Raw genomic sequence first — 19,712 nt, forward strand, 5'->3', positions numbered from 1 at the left:
GTCGTGTCTTTAAAGTACACCCTCTCTGAAATGCCTTTCAGAGAAATATATACCTGGTTGCAATCGTGCAGCCAGGCTCGGTTTTGTGCTGCCCTTGGCTTGGAAAGTAAGAATCAAGTTACCTTTAAGGGCTCATTCCCACTTGCGAATCCAATCCGATAAAAAATCGGATTGAATTCGGACCAATGTTGTTCTATGATTGTGTGTTCATCTACGTTTTTTTCTAGCGCTGATCACGATCGGACTGGATTCTGTGATTGAAATCGGATCATATCCTGCGATAGTCAATGGGTGCGAGAGAAAAAATCACAGCACTCCGACCATGCGAGTGCTGTCCGATTTTTACACCGATTGCATTTGAAAAGCCGGCAGTTAATGAAAAATCTCTGCAGGAGCCGACAGGGTAGGAGAGATGGATTACATACTGTAAACACAAATAGAATGGGTAGATATATAGATGTCTGTGACAAATACAATTAGTACAGTGCGTCTGCAGTTTACTGCACATGTATTTAATTAATAAAAAGATTTTTCGGAAACAAATGGTGTGGGCTCCTGCTCAATTTTCGTAACCAGCAGAGGGAAAGCCGACGTCTGGGGGCAGATGTTTATAGCCTGGGAAGGGGGTAATACCCATGGAGCTTCCCAGGCTATTATTAAATTATTATTTAGGCTCAAATATTTACATTTAAGTTAGAAAAAATTGTCACCAGAGGTATACAACAAATGTTAAAATTGGTCTGTTCAGGTTCTGTGTACATTGTGAAGCCCACAAATTAGTGACAGTATACAACATGCAGCTTACCGGAAGGTCTTGTTTGTAGCCATTAAATGAGACGCTTCATTGTATTATTTTGTCTTGCAGACATGAATGAGCACAGTTCTAGAAGTCACAGCATTTTCTTAATAAATGTCAAGCAAGAAAATACACAAACGGAGCAAAAGCTGAGCGGTAAACTTTACCTGGTGGACTTGGCAGGTAGTGAAAAGGTGAGCAGTGTTCGTTTCGGATAGAAGTTTTCATTGTTTTCAATAAATTCAGCTTCAGTTGGTAAAACTGCCTTTTTCTTAATTGTTTGTCTTAAAGGGAGCCTGTCAGCTGATTCATTCTTCCTGAGCAATGGACAGGATGAATCAGAGACTGTCATTGCAGCCTTGTATGTTTCACTGTGGAAGGCTGCAGCATTTCAGAGAAAACACTTTAAAATGTGAGCCGGTAACTAGTCAGTGTTATGTGCCCAGCAGCTGCTCCCTGCCCTGCTTAGGTTGACAGGTCTCTTCTGTGGGGGTGCCAAATGTTAGACCCCCAGTGATCTCATATAGCTGATTCCTAGTTTGACCCCTTTAGAAAGGTCTGGTCAAAACTGGCCATGTTTTGCTCTTGTTATTCCAACCACTTCCCTTTTAATTGTGTTAAATAAAAGGGAAGAAGTGGGCACATTTTGCTGATTGGCTGTTTGGGCCCCTACTAATTAAATTTTGATGGCCTTTTTAAGTACTAAAAATCATGTTTATCAATGCCCCTTTGGTTTATGAACTCATTGGCATGACACCATTTTTTGGGGATTTCGCAGTCAGCATCGTTGCTCACTTCTATATTTTTTTGAGGTCTTGTGCTGTGTGACGAAATGTGATGACTCCTAAAAGGTGTAGTTTACTTCTTGGATTACTTTTCTAGGCAGATGAATAGCTAGGAAACCTTACACCATTTCTCTTTTGTAATTCTATCTGACACCTTTACAGCTATTCTTTACAACAAACCTTTTTGCCTGAAGGATAAGCCTCAGCACCTGGGTGTGTTTTTTTTTTTTTTTTTTTTTTTTTAAATCCAGATTTCTCTATATTACTGGGCACAGCTGCATTTACTAATCGGACCCCAAGATCCAAGAGTTGGAATGTAGCTGTCCACTTATGGACACAATATCATTGTGCTGTAGATACGTTTTGTAACTGATTCGGCTTTCTCAATTTTCTCCACCACTTTAAGGTGTTGTCTTATGTTTTCCCCCAGTTAAATAACACTTATATTCCCCTCCGATGCCAGCGCTGTTCCAGCAGTGTCTGCACTGGCTCTCCCTGGGAATACTTGACATTGTCACATGCTCCCTGGGGCTGGTCAGCACTGGGTTCATGACATAATTCACATCCCGAGAAAGTGAGAGGGCAGCTGCTGATCACACTTCCTCCTGATGTGTTGATTTTCCCGGAGGAGAGGCGTGTGAAGCCAGTGCTGATTGGCAGCAGGGATCACGTGACATAACAATGTCACGTGATCCCTGTGAGAGACTGTGCCGACACTGTTTGACTACCGCCGCCAGTGAAGGGAAGAATTAAGTCTTTTACTGGAGGGAAAACATTGGATACAGAAGGAGTTGTCTTGAGTAATGGACAACCCCTTTAATATATTATCCAGTGGATTTCCGCTGATTTCCCTTAAACGGGTTGTCCGGGCTTTTCACATAATCTCCGTACATATCTGGGCTGCAGAATGCTGACAATAAGTAATTTACTTTCTGTCACTAGTTTGCACGGTTTTCTAGATATTCTGAACAGAACGTCCAAGGGGGGGTGTTATGGCATTGAAATGCGAACTAGTCGTAACCTCCTACTCTACTCCAAACATGCCCTCTATAGCAACAACCCCACCCTCCATAGCTACAGGCCCTCCCCGTCCACATGAAGCAGCCCTCATCACACAGTAACGAATTCTTCCCCTCCAGCAGCCTCAGTGCAGAGAGCTGCTCCTCCCCCAGACACACACTGAACAGTTATCTATGGAAAGTGAATCTAGTGAGGAAGGAAAATCGTCCTGTATTCTGGGCCACTCCATGATTACAATACATAACTCATCAGTAATTCCTTCCCTCACTGTCCCAGGCTGCTGGCAGCGAGAACAGACTGTGTGATGGGGGTCTGCAGCTTCTAATCTGCACAGCGGATGGCAGTCACTGATGTAATCTGTTCTGTGACAAAGCCTCTGCTGTGTGAATGAGACAGCTCTGTGTCACTGATGTCTTCACACAGCAGCAGATTTGGTGCAGTGTATGTGTGAGCACTGTCTCTGACACAAATACTGATGGGAGCAGCCTTTGCCAGAATACAGGACGATTCTTCATGTGGAGGGCTTGTAGCTATGGAGGGTGGGATTGTTGCTATTCAGTCATGGCCAAAGGTTTTGAGAATGACACAAATATTATATTTTCACATGATCTGCTGGCCTCTGGTTTTTATGTGTGTTTGTCAGATGTTTTTATCACATACAGAAATATAATTGCAATCATATTATGAGTATCAAAAGGTTATATTGACAGTTAGAATGAGTTAATGCAGTAAGTCAATATTTGCAATGTTGACCCTTCTTCTTAAGGACCTCAGCAATTCTCCCTGGCATGCTCTCAATCAACTTCTGGATCAAATCCTGACTGATAGCAGTCCATTCTTGCAAAATCAATGCTTTTATTTTGTCTGAATTTGAAGGTTTTTGTTTGTCCACCCATCTCTTGATGATTGACCACAAGTTCTCAATGGGATTAAGATCTGGGGAGTTTCCTGGCCATGGTCCCAAAATCTCTGTTTTGTTCCCTGAGCCATTTAGTTATCACCTTTGCTTTATGGCAAGGTGCTCCATCAGGTTGAAAAAGGCATTGTTGATCGCCAAACTGCTCTTGGACGGTTGGGAGAAGTTGCTCTTGGAGGACATTCTGGTACCATTCTTTATTCATGGCTGTGTTTTTAGGCAAGACTGAGAGAGAGCCCATTCCCTTGGCTGAGAAGCCACCCCACACATGAATGGTTTCAGGATGCTTGACAGTTGGCATGAGACAAGACTGGTGGTAGCGCTCACCTGGTCTTCTCCGAATAAGCCGTTTTCCAGATGTCCCAAACAATCGAAAAGGGGATTCATCAGAGAAAATGACTTTACCCCAGTCCTCAGCAGTCCACTCCCTGTACCTCTTGCAGAATATCAGTCTGTCCATGATGTTTTTCCTGGAGAGAAGTGGCTTCTTTGCTGCCCTCCTTGAGACCAGGCCTTGCTCCAAGAGTCTCCGCCTCACAGTGCGTGCAGATGCACTCACACCTGCCTGCTGCCATTCCTGAGCAAGCTCTGCACTGCTGGTAGCCCGATCCTGCAGCTGAAACACTTTTAAGAGATGGTCCTGGCGCTTGCTGGTCTTTCTAGGGCGCCCTGGAGCCTTTTTGGAAACAAGGGAGCCTCTCTCCTTGAAGTTCTTGATGATGCGATAGATTGTTGACTGAGGTGCAATCTTTCTAGCTGCGATACTCTTCGCTGTTAGGCCATCTTTGTGCAGTGCAATGATGACTGCACGTGTTTCTTTAGAGATAACCATGGTTAACAGAAGAGAAACAATGATGCCAAGCACCAGCCTCCTTTTAAAGTGTCCAGTGGTGTCATTCTTACTTAATCATGACAGATTGATCTCCAGCCCTGTCCTCATCAACACCCACACCTGTGTTAATGGAGCAATCACTGAAACGATGTTAGCTGGTCCTTTTAAGGCAGGGCTGCAATGATGTTGAAATGTGTTTTGGGGGATAAAGTTCGTTTTCTAGGCAAATATTGACTTTGCAAGTAATTGCTGTTAAGCTGATCACTCTTTATAACATTCTGGAGTATATGCAAATTGCCATTAGAAAAAATGAAGCAGTAGACTTTGTAAAAATTAATATTTGTGTCATTCTCAAAACTTTTGGCCATGACTGTAGAGGGCATGTTTGGAGTAGAGTAGGAGGTTATGACTAGTTCTCATTTCAATGCCATAACACACCCCGCCTTGGACGTTCTGTTCAGAAGATCTAGAAAACCGTGCAAACTAGTGACAGAAAGTAAATTACTTATTATTTTATTTAGAAAATATGAAAACTGCCTCTTCAGAGGATTTGAACTCTAGCACCACCTATTGGAAATAGCAATCCTAAGTCAATATCGACCCTTAAACGAGCCTTGCTGCATGAATTGGGATAAACGCCAAACCAGGGGGGCGGGCGGTCCGGTTAGATGGGTGTCGCGGTCCGGTGCCTCCCATCTTCATACGATGCCGTCCTCTTCTGTCCTTCCTGTTGTGGCGCAGGTGCCGGACCTCTCTGACTTCTCCCAGTGCCTGCGCACTGCAGGACTCTGGTCTGGCCTCAACAGGGCAGATCAGTATGCCTGCGCAGGAGCCACGACACGAAGCAAGGATGATGACATCGCATGAAGATGGGAGGTGCCGGACCTGCGACACCCATCGGACCGGTCCGCCCCCGGGTGAGTATAATTCTCCGAAGCCTCATTGGGGGACACAGACAGTGGGTGTTATGCTGCTTGCCACTAGGACACGAAGTAAACACAGAAAAAAGTTAACTCCTCCCCTGCAGTATACACCCTCATTCCCCAGTTCTTGCTTAATGTCTGGAGGAGGCACTTGGAACTGGCTTCAGACCCCACCGTTTTTATTTTATTTTTGAATTTTCTGTAAATTTTTATTTAATTAACGGAGTGAAGGGGGTGACGGTTCCTTTCTACGGCCCGCTCTCCCCCGATCCAACAGGCAAGCACGCGGAGTATACCTCCCCGTACACTTTCCTGCGACGACTGGGGCTGATTCTTCGTTGGTTCCTTTACGGTCCCGGTACCCCACATGGATACGAGGGCGGGCGCACTGAGAAGACTTGACCAGCGCTTTCGAATGCCCTGAATCAGCCCCATAGCTCTCCGTCCCCCTGCCCATAGGGTGAATCAATTGAGCAATACCCCTGTAAAAACCTCTCCGGCTCTGCTACATCGTCCGGGAGCTTTTTTTACCTCAGGATCTGAGATGAGATGAAATCTGCAGACTCCTGGACAGCGCAGCTGGCGCAAGCACCGGATTGTAGGTATGGGGTCGGGTCCTGGTCCCTGGGAGAAGCACTGACCGAGTCTCAGTGGCGGCATACCGTCGCTGCTCTTCCCCCCCCCCCCCCCCCCCCCCCCATTCACCCGGCGCTCGCCGCGGGTAGGCCCAAAAATTTAGTCCCCGGCAATTTACATAGCGCCGCCCACTGTTAGCGCTGCCGCCCACGTCTTTGGCACCTCTCGCTCTGTACGAGAGGTGCCCTGCTAGTCTTGGGGGCCATGTCCTTAACCCCTTCTCTGCTCCTTGGGCTCTGTGACTGCTGCGGGGGTGCGCGCACGGATGCACAACACCTGGTGACGCTATAGGGCCATCGATATTCCTCCCAGGGACACAGCATCAGGACCGCGGGTAAGGCCTGTTTCACACATCAGCTTTTCACGTCAGTTGAAATCTGCCAAAACGGCAGAAACCGGATGCGTGGCCGACGAAACACCAACGGGAGCCACCGGACCGTTGGTGCGCTGGGATCCGCCGATATGGTAATGTTAAAGGAACCGCGCCTGGAAAAAATAAATACCGGCGATGTAGCGGGCTCCGGGAGCGAGCAAGTGGATCTCGCGGGAGTGGGCAAGTGGATCTCCCGGGAGCAGTAAGGAGAGAATCTTCTGCCGGTATTTAGGGTTAAATCTCCTGGAAAAGCCAAAATGCGGATCTGACGGTGAAAAAAACGTTGCAGTGCCCGTCAAGTGATGTCAGGGGACACCAAAATTTTGGCGGATTCGCAAAATATCGGATCCAACGGATGACCATCCGTCAAGATCCGCCGTTAATGGAAGTCTATGGGAGAGAAAAACTGATCCGCCAAGAAAAATGGCGGATCCGTTTTTTTTTGCAAATCGGCGGATCTTGACTGATGCTGACAAACTGATGTGTGAAACAGGCCTTAGCTGCATATGCTCTGAGAAAAGCTTAAACCCTTTGCTGCACATTCCCTGCAGCTGCAGTCCAGGCTCCTCTTGTAACCTTTTCATGGGCACTATATGTCTCAGTCTAAGGAAGCAATGAGGGGGCTAATAAGAAATACTGCCCCAACCCCCCTACTTACAATGTATGAAACTGAAAGTGAAAATGTGTTGCAAATTCTTAGTAGTAAAGCTCCTCCTCTAGACTAGATCATACTAGGTGTGCATCTTCCAAGCATATCACAGCTGCCTGCTACTCAGAAGAGGAAGACTGTAAGAAGTATTATCCTTTCAACAAACTTTGCATCAGTTAACTGTGAGTACATGAGGAATAATAACAGTATTACTGACCACTATATCAGTTGTACGACCTGGCAATTTTGTACAATTGTTTTTAGGAAAAACAATTGTCATTTGGATTGTGAATGCAGAATTAAAAACCTGAGAATGTCAAAGAAGCATCACATTATATCAGCTGTATTTGAACATTTCACCATCACTCAAAATAGAAAACATTATGTCTGTCAGTGTATGACAAATGATCCAGACGAAAACACATGCTGTGAAGCCAAGATGAGTGCATATTCAGGCAAAGATAAAAATGCTCCTACCAGAGCTTCTAATCTAAAGAGACATTTACAGCGCTTTCATCCAGAAGTACTGAAAGCAGTGGATGAGAGAGACTGCATCCAAACCAATGAACCAGTGCCCAGCTCTTCCAGCCAAACAAAGGAGCAGAGAACTTTGCAGCCATCAGTTGCAAGATATTTTGTCAGTGACAAAGTTACTGTGACAATGACAGTAGATACAATTAAAAAACAGATCAAAGAGCTTGTTGTAAAGGATAGTGTGCCTATTTCATTATTTTCATGACCAGCTTTTATGTGTCTGAATGGGGAAATGGCCCGCAAGCTTGGTGTTTCTCTGGAGAGAGAGAGAGAGTATTAGAAAATTAGTAATCGAAGAAGCTTTTAAACAAAAGGAAGAACTTAAAAAAACTCTCAAGGGACGCTTTCTGTTTCTTAAAATGGATGCCTGCACACGTCACAGAGTGAACTATTTTGCCATCAATGTCTGATTTGTTTGTGACAAAAATGAAATAGTTACCAAGACATTGGCAGTAAAAGACACCAAAGCTCATCACACCAGTGAGTTTCTCCAGGTCTTGGTGGAAAAGGTTCTGCAAGACTATGAACTTAAAAAAGAGCAAGTTCTTTCTGTCGTAACTGACAATGCTTCAAATATGATAAGTACTATTAAGCTAATGAATGAGAGTAATGATGGTGACCAGCAGCTAGAAGAATATTCTGGGTCCACAGACACAGAAATGTTTGAAATAGAGGAACACATCGTCCCATCTCACTTATTAATGTGGATGTGAAGGTCTTTGCTAAGGCGTTGGCTAACAGGTTGAGCCCTCTACTTCCGGGATCCATCCATGGTGATCAGGCCGGATTCGTGCAGAAACGAGAGGCCAAAGACAACACGGTTAAAACACTACTGCTCGCATCTTATGTACGCAGACACAAGATTCCAGCTTGCCTTTTATCTATTGACGCCGAGAAGGCTTTTGATCGCCTTGGGTGGACCTTTTTACGTTCTTCATTGACACAACTGGGACTGGGGTCTACAATGCTGGGGAGAATATTCGCTTTGTACCAAAACCCCACGGCCCGTATTAGAGTCAACGGTACTCTTTCATCTTGCTTGAACATATCTAATGGTACCAGACAGGGGTGTCCATTGTCCCCTCTGCTTTATATAATTGCCATGGAGCACCTGGCAGTTGCACTGCGGAGCGCTCCTGATATTAAGGGCATACAGTTTGGCCACGATAATTTTAAACTATCAATATACGCAGATGATTTATTAATATACGTGACAAACCCTTCAATTGCGTTCCCAGTGCTCATGCGAGAGTTCCTAAAATTTGGGGAGGTATCTAACTTTAACTTTAAAGTTAATTATTCCAAAACAGAAGTTTTGAACATAACTCTCCCCGAGGAAGAGGCCCATAGACTCCAATCTTCCTTCCCTTTTAGGTGGGAGGACAGGGCACTTAAATACCTGGGAGTTATGATTCCTAAAAACTCCAATGATCTACTCAATCTTAATTATATCCCACTCCTCCATACAACCCTAGCTGACTTGAAGAAATACAATAGATCCCAACTTTCCTGGTTTGGCCGTATTAATGCAGTCAAAATGGACATTCTTCCCCGTTTTCTTTATCTTTTCCAGACAGTCCCTATTTTTGTTCCTGATCATTTCTTTAACCGTCTCCAATCAGCAATTAACAGTTTTGTTTGGGGCGCAAGAAAACCAAGACTTGGGTTCTCTACTCTGATTAGACCTAAGTCGAGGGGTGGCATGGGTCTTCCTAATTTTAAAACATATTACCGGTCTGCTCTTCTTTCCAGACTGGTGGACTGGAGATATGGTGACCTGTATAAACAATGGGTGATCATTGAAAAGCTGATGTCCCCACATTCACTGTATTGGCTCCCTTGGACCTATGATCCTCGGAACTACACAGTTTCTGAACTCCCACCGCTCACACAAGTGGTAATAAATTTCTGGTACAAATATAGCACCAAAATGAAAATCATTAACAGACCAAGTAGATTAGGCCCCCTCTTTAATAACATAGACTTCCCTCCTGCCACGACACGGACTTCATTTCTTTGTTGGGACTCTGACGACCGGGTTAGTCTGGGCCAGGCTGCAGACAAGATTGCAGGATTCCCTACGGTGGGCGATATGAGGACGGCCTGCCCGGGGAGATCGATACCCTGGCTTGAATTTATTCAGCTCAAGAGCTGTTTTTCAAAGATAGCTCTTGGTCTGCCGACACCATTTGAGACCCTTATGCAGCTAACGGAGGGCCCTGCTCATGTGATCTCACTCCTCTATGGCCTGATCTCTGATTTGGAATCTACAGACACGCCCCGCTTCATCACTGCATGGGAGAAAGATCTGCGGATTAACTTTTCCGATGCGGATCGCCATAAAATCTTCACCCTGACTCATAGGTTGTCTATCTCTTGTGAGCCACAGGAGAAGAACTACAAAATCTTGACTAGATGGTATAGATGCCCTGACTTGCTGCACAAGATTTATCCGGGGGTCCCTGATTTATGCTGGAGATGCGGAGAGGACGGGGGTTCCATGCTACATATCTGGTGGTCCTGTCGTCTGCTGAAGCCATTTTGGGCGGCGATCTTCCAGATTTTCTATATCATCTCTGGAATCAGATATGAACCATCTCCTCAGATTGCTCTCCTTTCTCTTATCCCTGGCCCATTAAAAACAATTAAAAGGGGCCTCTGGAGATTTTGCCTAATGGCAGCAAGAATGATCATACCCAGACATTGGAGATCCATGAGGGTCCCTTCTGTGATGGAATGGGTGGTGGAGATGGACAGATTGGAGCGTATGGAATCACTGATGTCCCAAGATAGGGGCTCCACATCTAGACAGGGACACACTTGGTTTCCTTGGCATTCATTCAAAGAGAGTCCGGAATTTGCCAACTGGATACATAATTAGCTCCCGAGTAATTTAGATGATTTGAGTTAAATAAGTTAAATTATTTTATTTTTATTTTTTTTTTACTGATGGCTATAATCCCCCCCCTTCTTCCTTCCCTTACCCTATATCCCCATACCTATTTTTTCCTTACTACTATGTCTTCTCCCTCATGTCTTTTCCTTCTTTTCTCTACTCCCATACTTAAATAATGCTTAACTACCCAGATAATGGTAGCATATGGTCTATTGTATTGTACCCTTTCTTTGTTATAAAAAATTTAATAAATATTTTCTGAAAAAAAAAGAAATAGAGGAACACAGTATTGTAACTGAGGAGCAAACTGAAGTTGCTTCAGCTGAACAGCAACATGATAGTTTAGATGATCTTGTTGAAACTGTGTCAATATGTTCTTTCATTCATCACATGCGCTGTGTTGTGCATACGCTACAGCTGGCAATAAGAGACAGTCTGCAAGAAGGACATGCTGCTGCACTGATTGGCAAGGTGAGAAAATTGGCTACTGTTGCCAGAACCCCTAAAGTTGACTCAATTTTGAAGAGACGTGCTGGAAAAGGGGCAATTATTGATCAAGCCACACGATGGGGCAGTACTTAATGATTCAGCGCTTGGTTGAACTGAAAACCTTTCTTGTAGACATGGCTAACCCTCAACTGACGCTAAATGAAAGTCAGTGGAATCAGGTGACTGAGCTGGAAAAATTGCTAGAGCACCCATTTACAGTGACTAAAAAATTACAAGCAGAGGACTTAACTCCAGGTATTTTCTTAAAGGAGTGGAAAAACCTGATGTTTCGCCTGTCCCAAAGAGGAGGGTTAATTGCAAGTGGCATTGCTACATCAATGAAACGGAGAGAGGAGCTACTATTACAAAATAACATTCTTTTGGCCGCTGTTTATGTAGACCCAATGCATCGGATTCTTCTAGATGATCAACAGCTAAGTAAAGGAAAAGAAGCTCTGTTTGAAATAGCAGTAAGGATGAAAGGGTTGCCGAACAGTCAGGAGGAACAAGAAGAATTTGGTCGTCCTGCCACATCTTCACCCTCATCATCAACTGATGAAGAATTTAATTTCGAAAAATATTTGGATCACAAGGACCGTGCAAAGCGTTCCCGCATAGAAGAAGTCATCCCCATCAAGGAACACAGCCAGTACATTTCAGCAGGATTTTTCATGTGCACTAAAAGAAATTGAGAAATTTGACCGTTCATCAAAAATAACAGTGCAACAAGCGATTCCTCTGTATCCTGACATTGTCAGAGATGTTGCCCGAGTGGTTACTGCTTTGCCACCAACACAAGTTAGTGTAGAGAGGTTGTTCTCTGCTCTCAAAATAATTAGATCAGATTTGAGGGCATCCATGAAGGAGGATCTGACAGAGGCAATACTTTTTCTGAGGACAAATTTATAGATTTCTTCTTAACTGCATAAAAGTGTTTATTGCATATTTACTTACAGTTTAGAAAAGTTTAAAAAAGTTATTTGCTATATTCTAATTGTATTCTAATAAATGTAGTTTTTGCTCACTTATATGATGGTGAGAAACTGAATAAGAACGATGTTTAATATTTTACAACAGTAAATTTGTTATGAATTGGCCATTTATGAAGGAGTCGGAGCCTGATAAAATCCAGGAGTCGGAGTCGCAACTGTGGCTTACCGACTCCACAGCCCTGCACGTTATCGCCTTTAAGAAGACTAAACGTGTACGCAGGGTATTTGCCAGCCATCCGGAGTTGAAGAACATTGTCTAGAAACGTAGGAACCGACCACATAGGCTTTTGCCCTGTGAACCGCTTATCGAGGCTAAATACCCCTTTACTCCAGATCTATTGAAGGATTGGTTACAGTCCCGCTTAGTGGATCCTCCTGTATTGTGCCTTGCTCCTAAAGCGCTTTGCTCCGTTTCTGAGGGCTCTTCAGTCAGAAACCCCTCCGATCGTAAAATTGGCTACCTCACCAGTTCAGTTTTTGGAGCTTCAGGAGCAGCATCTTTCGCGGCGTCTTGAGTGGCTAAGGCAATGGCCACTTGGGCAAAAGTCTTAATTACTGCCTTCCAAGGTTGCAATCCTCCGGAGACAACCAGTGTCACCAATCAGATAATTCATGCAGAAGATTTTGCAGTAGACGCTTCTTTAGATGTGGGGGGAAGAGTAGGTTTCTTCCCCAAGGGGCTGCCCGGCCGTTTTCAGAATCAACAACCGACTTTTTTTTCGACCTTTTTTGCAACAGCTCCAGCTGGTCCTCCACACCACCTCTTCCGGATCAGGTCGGTCCCCGCATGGAGACAGAGGTTCCCAGGTCTCTCTCAGGCCTAACCGCTCTTGAAAACCCAGGCTGACAGCATCTGGATCTAAGCAAGCTGATCCCATAGATCCTCTACTCAATCACTTGTTGTGGTATCCGGCAGACACCAACAAAGTAGGCGGCCGTCTGCTGTCATTCAGTCACAGCCTTCCTTCGGGCCGTTCATGCGCCGCAAAGGGACGGTTATCCTTCTGGTCCCTCAAGACGAATGGTTCAGCAGTTTTTTATTCAAACCTTTCTTTGTGGTTCCAAAGAAGGAAGGAACGATGCAGTCCATACTGGACCTCAAGCTGTTAAATCAGTTTGTCAAAGTACGGCGAGTCCGAATGGAATTCCTCCGATCGGTGTTGCCTCCTTGAAAAGGGGAGAGTCCCTATCATCCAGCAGTTCCTGCGTTTTGCATTTCGAGAAGAACACTTCTAGTTCGTTGCCTTGCCCTTTGGTCTCGCCACTGCCCCCAGGGTCTATACCAAGGCCATGGCGGCTGTCATGGCAATTCTCCGCTCGGTGAGTGGTGGTACTGCCATATCTGGACGACCTGCTGATCAAGGGTCCATCCCTTCCAGCCTGCGAGAAATCCGTGGATATCACAGTAAATAGTTACTCGCCTGGGTCGGAAGATAAACTTCGAAAAGTCTTTCCCAACATCGGTCCAGCAGATTTCCTTTTTGGAATTGATCTTGGACTCTTCCCGCGGGTTGGTAATTCTCACTCCAGAAACGGCCCGAGCCTTACAACAAGCAGCGAGGACTCTTTCCTGATCGGTTTCTCACTCCATACGTTTTTCAGATGATAGTTCTCGGAAACATGGTGGCAGCGATGGGAGCGGTGCCATTCGCACAGTTCCATTTCCGCCCTTTACAATATGCGTTGCTGTTAACTTGGGTCAAGAACCCGTTCTCCCTGGACCGCTGGTTCCTTCTGTCCCTGCGGGTCAGATGGGCCCCCAGCGGGGGACTCTGAAATCCTGCATGAGTTAAGGGAAGTTTTTTCTCCCAGTACGGAGGTCGGTGGTGACAATCGACACCAGTCTCCTAGGCTGGCTGCGGTTATTTCTTCGTCACCACACGGCACAGGGTCGTTGGGTAATTCGAGAGTCACGTCTCCCCATCAACATCTTGGACATTTGAGCGATCAAATTAGCTCTACTGAGTTTCCACCATCTCCTCGCAGGTCACCTCTTCAGGATCCAATCCGACAACGGCATGGCTGTGGCGTATATCAACCGTCAGGGGAGTACTCGGAGCAGGATGGCCATGCATGAAGTGAGTCACATCCTCCATTGGGCCAAGACCAACCATTCGCCCATCTCAGCAATCCACATCCGGGGTGTGGACAGCTGGGCGGTGGTTTTTTTTTTTTTCTCAGTCGCCAAGGCCTTGCCTCAGGAGAGTGGTCTCTTCATCCGGAGGTTTTTTTCAGCAGATCTGCCATCGTTGGGGGACTCCGGATGTGGATCATATGGCCTAAAGACTAAACAGGGTTCCTCGATTCATTACCCGATCGTTTGATCCATCGCCATCCGAGCGAACACCCTAGTTCTGCCGTGGCACCGGTTCCGGCTCCCGTGCATTCTTCCCTTGCTCCCGAGGGTCATCAAGAAAATTAGAGCAGAGGGAACACCAGTGATCCTAGTCACGCCAGATTGGTCGCCCCAGCCATGGTGCGCAGAACTAGTACAACTAGTCACCGGCGTTCTCTGGAGACTTCCATATAGCATGGATCTACTCTCACAGGGCCCGATTTACCACCAGAACTCCGGGGCCCTGTCTTTGACGGCGTGGCCGTTGAATCCTGGATGTTAGCACAGGCTAATTTTTTTTCTCACAACGAGATCTCCACTATGATTAGTGCTAGGAAGCCCGTGTCCATACGCATTTATCACCGCACCTGGAAAACCTTCTCGTGGTGCAAGGACTATGGTTGATCCCCCTCTGGTGTTTTCCAGCACAGGCTGTTTTTTCTCCCGGTGTGATCTCCACCATGATTGTTAGGAAGCCCATGTCCATGCGCATTTATCACCGCACCTGGAGAACCTTCTTCTTGTGGTGCAAGGACCATGGTCGATCCCCACTGGTGTTTTCTATTCTTTCCATAGTGGATTTCCTACAATCCGGATTAATGTCAGGTCTCGCGCATAGCTCGCTCAAGGGCCTGATTTCAGCCTTATCAGTGCTATTCCAACGCAAAATTGCCACTGAACTTAAGCCGCTCTTCTGGAGGCGAGGAGGAGAGTGAGCAAGAGGAGTTAACCCTTAGACAGGGGTCTGAACAACTGATGCAGGCCATCTCCTTAACCAGGACATCTGACTGGGAAGATTGAGGACGTGCACACTGAGGGTGGGACGCCTCCGACAAGATATGCAAGCCATGAGGGGCCGCATTACGGAGACACAGGTGTTCGAGGTAGAAGATACCATCACACCTATGGAAGCCAAGTTAACGAAAGTGGCAGGCTCTATGAATGCATGGAGGCAAAAAGCGGACGACCTGGAGAACAGAAAGCGTCGGAATAATATCCGAATTATTGGGCTCCGGAACGTTCGGAGGGTTAACACCCGGAGCAATTTCTGGAAGATAGGCTCAAAACTACTTTGGGAGACGAATTCTCCCCAACATTTGCGGTGGAGCGGGCTCACAGAGTCCCACCTAGGCCTCTTCCTCCTGGAGCCCCACCTAGACCTTTTCTGGCACGTCTCCTTAACTGCAGGGACAGGGATGTGGCTCTGCGTTTGGCACGGCAGAAAAGCCCTATCAAGTTCAACAACGCCACGATATCGATTTTCCCAGACTTCTCCATGGAACTCCAGAAACAACGGGCACAGTTCATGAAGGTCAAAAAGAGCCTCCGGGCGAGGAATGTTATGTACGCAATGATTTATCTGGCCCGGCTTCGAGTGGTTCATGAGGGTTCCACCCTGCTTTTCACGGATCCGGTAGAGGCGACTGAGTGGCTACGGTCCCAGAAAGGGTCTGCTGCAAAGGAATCCTAGTGCATATATTGCTAGTCAATACCTTTGCATCAATGGTCTGATTGGAGCTCTATCCGCATGCGTCCAATTACCAACAATACCGGACACTGTGCTCAGTGATGGTATCCCCTTGTTTGCTTCATGACGGGAATACAGGACTCTGCTCCCATGCTGTTTGTTGTTTATTTACTTTGCTTTTTCTTTGTTGTGGTTTCATGTTTTTTAGGTAAAGCCCCCGTTACACACTGCGATATCGCTAGCAATATCGCTGTAAAGTCACCGATTTTGTTACGTAGCAGCGATATTGCTAGCGATATCGCTACATTTGCCTCCGACTGGCTCCCCCGCTGATTATCGCTGGTCGCGCGAGAAGGTCCTGGGTCATTTCTCGTCGGGCGCTTCCTGTGGCGCCGACGAGCGAAGCGGGTGGGAGGACGTCAGGATCGCCGCGTCTGACAGGTAAGTAGCGACCCCCGACCCCAGCGATGTCGCTGGTGAGATCTGCCTGTATGGCAGCTCACTAGCGACCACTTAGCGATGCACCAGCGATCCATATCATTGTCTGGATCGCTGGTGCATCGCTAAGTGTAACGGTACCCTTAGATTCGCAGCCAACAACAATTTTAATCTTTAGGTGACGTCTCTAAAATTTTACCTGGGTAGTGATGTGCCCCATATTCAGCAGAGTAAAACATGGGGTCTGAGTTGATATGTATGACATGGAATGTGAAGGGTATAAAAACTCCCCGGAAAAAGATTAAGGTTTTCTCGCAGGTCAGACATTATCACCCTCGCATTGTGGCCTTGGTGGAGACGCACCTGATCGGGGATACAGTTCAGTGTGCAGAAGCCTTGGGAACGATGGTCTGTTCACGCATTCCATACCACCTACTCGAGGGCTTTCATTGTTGGTACATAGAGACGTTAGATGGGAAGCCAGGGAGACTCGGAGGGATCCTGAAGGTCGCTTTGTTTTTTGTGCATGCACTAATAAATGCCAGGGAATATGTAATCCTATGTGTCTATAACCCCCCTCCGGCTAGTATGTCCCTTATTCAGAGGGCAATGAGTTTTGCCCTGGATTATCCAGATGCGGATGTTATTTGTATGGGAGATTTCAATATGGTTATGAATAACTGCCTTGATTGAGATTGGATGATGGAATGACTGGGGGGGCCTCTTCGTTTTTACGACTATTACAGGTCACTATATGAATCTAAAAGTGACTTTGATAATTTGGGATGCCTGGACTATTTATCAGACGTGACATTCCCTACATTAGATCCTGAACAGCGAGCCCTTATGGGCGCTGCATTCACCGCGGAAGAGATAGAAAATGCTATAACGGACATGGCTTCTGGGAAGGCCCCTGGACCAGATGGGTTCCCCATTGAATTGTGTAGGAAATACCGGGATATACTGATACCACTTCTGGTGAAGGTATTTCAGGGAATTTGGGAAGGGAAGTCTATGCCTAATTCTTTTTATGAGGCTAATATAATGCTTAGGAAGGAGGGAAAGGACCCCTTGGAATGTGTATCTTATCGTCCTATTTCATTAGTGAATGTGGACTATAACATTTTTACTAAGATCCTAGCTACCAGGCTGAGCTCAATTATATTGAACCTTGTACATCCTGATCAAACGAGTTTCATGCCTGGTAAGAGCACTTCTATTAATATCAGACGGTTTCTGTCAATAGTCCAATATAGCTCCCTAATACCCGACCATAAATGGGCATTGGCGTCGTTAGATGCCGCCAAGGCTTTTGACTCTCGAGTGGCCTTTTCTCTCCGCATGCTTGCAAAGATATGGCTTTGGTGATAAATTTATAAAATGGATCAAAATACTATACATGAAACCCAAAGCCCGTATCATAGTAAATAACTCTATCTGAGTCTCTTCCATTACATAGGGGGACTCGGCAAGGCTGCCCTCTCTCCCCCGCCCTCTTTGCTCTTGCAATTGAGGCACTGGCAATACGTATAATGTCTTCCCCTGGCATTAAGGGAACTGATGTAGCGGGTCGGGTGGACACTATAGGTCTATATGCTGGTGGTATTCATGGATGAAGCGGAAGAAATTTTACTGCAAGTGATAGCCCTTATAAATAGATTCAGCAAATATTCAGGCTTATATATAAATTGGGAGAAGTCGGCTCCGTTACCCCTTTCTCATGCCCCGATACCGCAGCTAGAGGCTCTCTCCTCACTGTCGTATCTAATTTTAAATATCGGGGTGTCTACATATCCCGTGATAGTGCGTTTGACTCACAACTTAATATCCACCCACTGCTGGAACTAGTTAAAGTTAAATTTGCATCCTGGAGCAAACTTCCATTGTCTGTAGCCAGGCGCATTAACTTGATTAAAATATTACTTCCCAAGCTTAGCTACTCCCTTCAGCACAGTGCTGTGATGGTGCCCAAATCTTTCTTTGTGAATCTCAATTCCCAGATCACGTCTTTTATATGGGGGAAAACTAGGCCCAAACTTAAATTGTCCACCTTACAAAGACCTAAAAAGGGAGGTGGAGCGGCGCTACCAGATTTTTTTCCTGTATATGGCTGGGCAAGCTAAAGCTTTAAGTAACTGGATGCCGGGAATCTACATTCCCAACTCTGAAAGTCACCTGCTTCATGCTGCACAGACTGATTGCCCACTGAGTTTCCTTGAGTTAGAAAGAACTAATGCCCCTCGTTTGCTGTCCTTGCTCCGATTGGCACGATTAACATGGAGGCAAATCAAGAAAGTGACCGGGTTTAAAGATTTTATAGCTGAAATGCCCCTGTGGAATAATGATTATTTTCCAGAATTGCTAAACCACCCGTCCACTGAATTTTGGATTCAGCATGACGTCTCTTCGATGGGAGACTTATATGATCAGGGGACCTTAAAGTCTTTTGAGCAATTACAGGTCACGCATGATATCCCAAGATCCCAATTTTTCTGCTATTTACAACTGAGATCAGCTCTTCAATCGCATGTGAGATGTAAGGGTGTAGGCCGTACTATTTCATCTCTACCTCTGATAGGAATCCTTATATCGCAGGGCCCTCAGGGTCTCATCTCCTCTTTATACACATGCTGTCAGCGGGAGCAGAATCTGCCAAAAGTTCTATCAAGAGAAAGTGGAAAAGACTCATCCCTAATACGCAGGACGAGGAGTGGGAGGAGATTTTGGAATCTCCGATTGGAGTATCACCATCTATTAACAGAATGATACAATTATATATAAAATTAATCAGTCGTACTTGACTCCGACACGACTTTTTAGGATGGGTCGATTCCAATCATCAGAATGTTTACGGTGCCACTCTCCAGACGCAGATTTTATTCATATGGTATGGCAGTGTCCCACTGTCCTGCATTACTGGAGAGAGGTGACATCATTACTGTCATCCCTAGTACAAGCCTCGGTCCCTCTAGAGCCGCTGGTCTGCTTGTTTGGGGTATGGGATGAGGAGATCTGGGATCGATATAATGGGGTCTTCCTGCGTGAGACGTTATTTATGGCACGGAAGGTACTGGCATTACGGTGGATGGGAACTTTGTCCCCCTCCCTTAGAATTTGGATTGACTTGGTGAATTCGATTGTTCCATACAAGCGCACGTTATACCAAAATTGGGAATGCCCGGGTAAATTTGAAAAGATTTGGGGGAGGTGGAACTCCTCTCATCTTACCCTGCAAGGTTGAGACAACACATACGAGATAGTATGCTGTAGGATACTAGGCTGCAAAATAGTAGATATAGGTTGATGTAGTGGTAGTCGTAGTTTAGTTTAGGAATTTCTGATTAGATTTCCTTATCTGAATAATATGTTAAAGGCTTATGAGATTTGTTCGATATACATGTTTTATGATATATAGCCAACTGTCCTTTGCGCATACTGTGAAGGTTATGTACAATGCTACCTTGTTTTTTAAAAAATAGTGTGCAATTTCTTGGCTCTATATTTTATAATGGACGGATACATGTATGCTCTGTGGAAAATGTTTATTACCATAGGCCAATTGTATGTTGTGCATTTTTTATGTCCTGAAGTTGAATAAACGAATTTAAAAAATTGCCACTGAACTTCAGA

The 19,712-nt window shown here is 45.6% G+C and overlaps 1 protein-coding gene across 1 annotated transcript in view; it reads left to right on the forward strand.

The window, feature by feature from the left end:
* KIF5B (kinesin family member 5B) overlaps nucleotides 1–19,712 on the forward strand; it is a 120,820-nt gene that overhangs the window by 34,130 nt on the left and 66,978 nt on the right. Inside the window, exon 8 of the mRNA XM_073581688.1 lies at nucleotides 866–990. Coding sequence (XP_073437789.1) covers nucleotides 866–990 — 125 coding nt within the window. The remainder of the gene's footprint in view (nucleotides 1–865; nucleotides 991–19,712) is intronic.

This window comes from Dendrobates tinctorius, unplaced genomic scaffold (genome assembly GCF_039654945.1).
Source record: "Dendrobates tinctorius isolate UK_male_01 unplaced genomic scaffold, ASM3965494v1 ptg000070l, whole genome shotgun sequence".
In the NCBI taxonomy this organism is placed as follows: domain Eukaryota; kingdom Metazoa; phylum Chordata; class Amphibia; order Anura; family Dendrobatidae; genus Dendrobates; species Dendrobates tinctorius.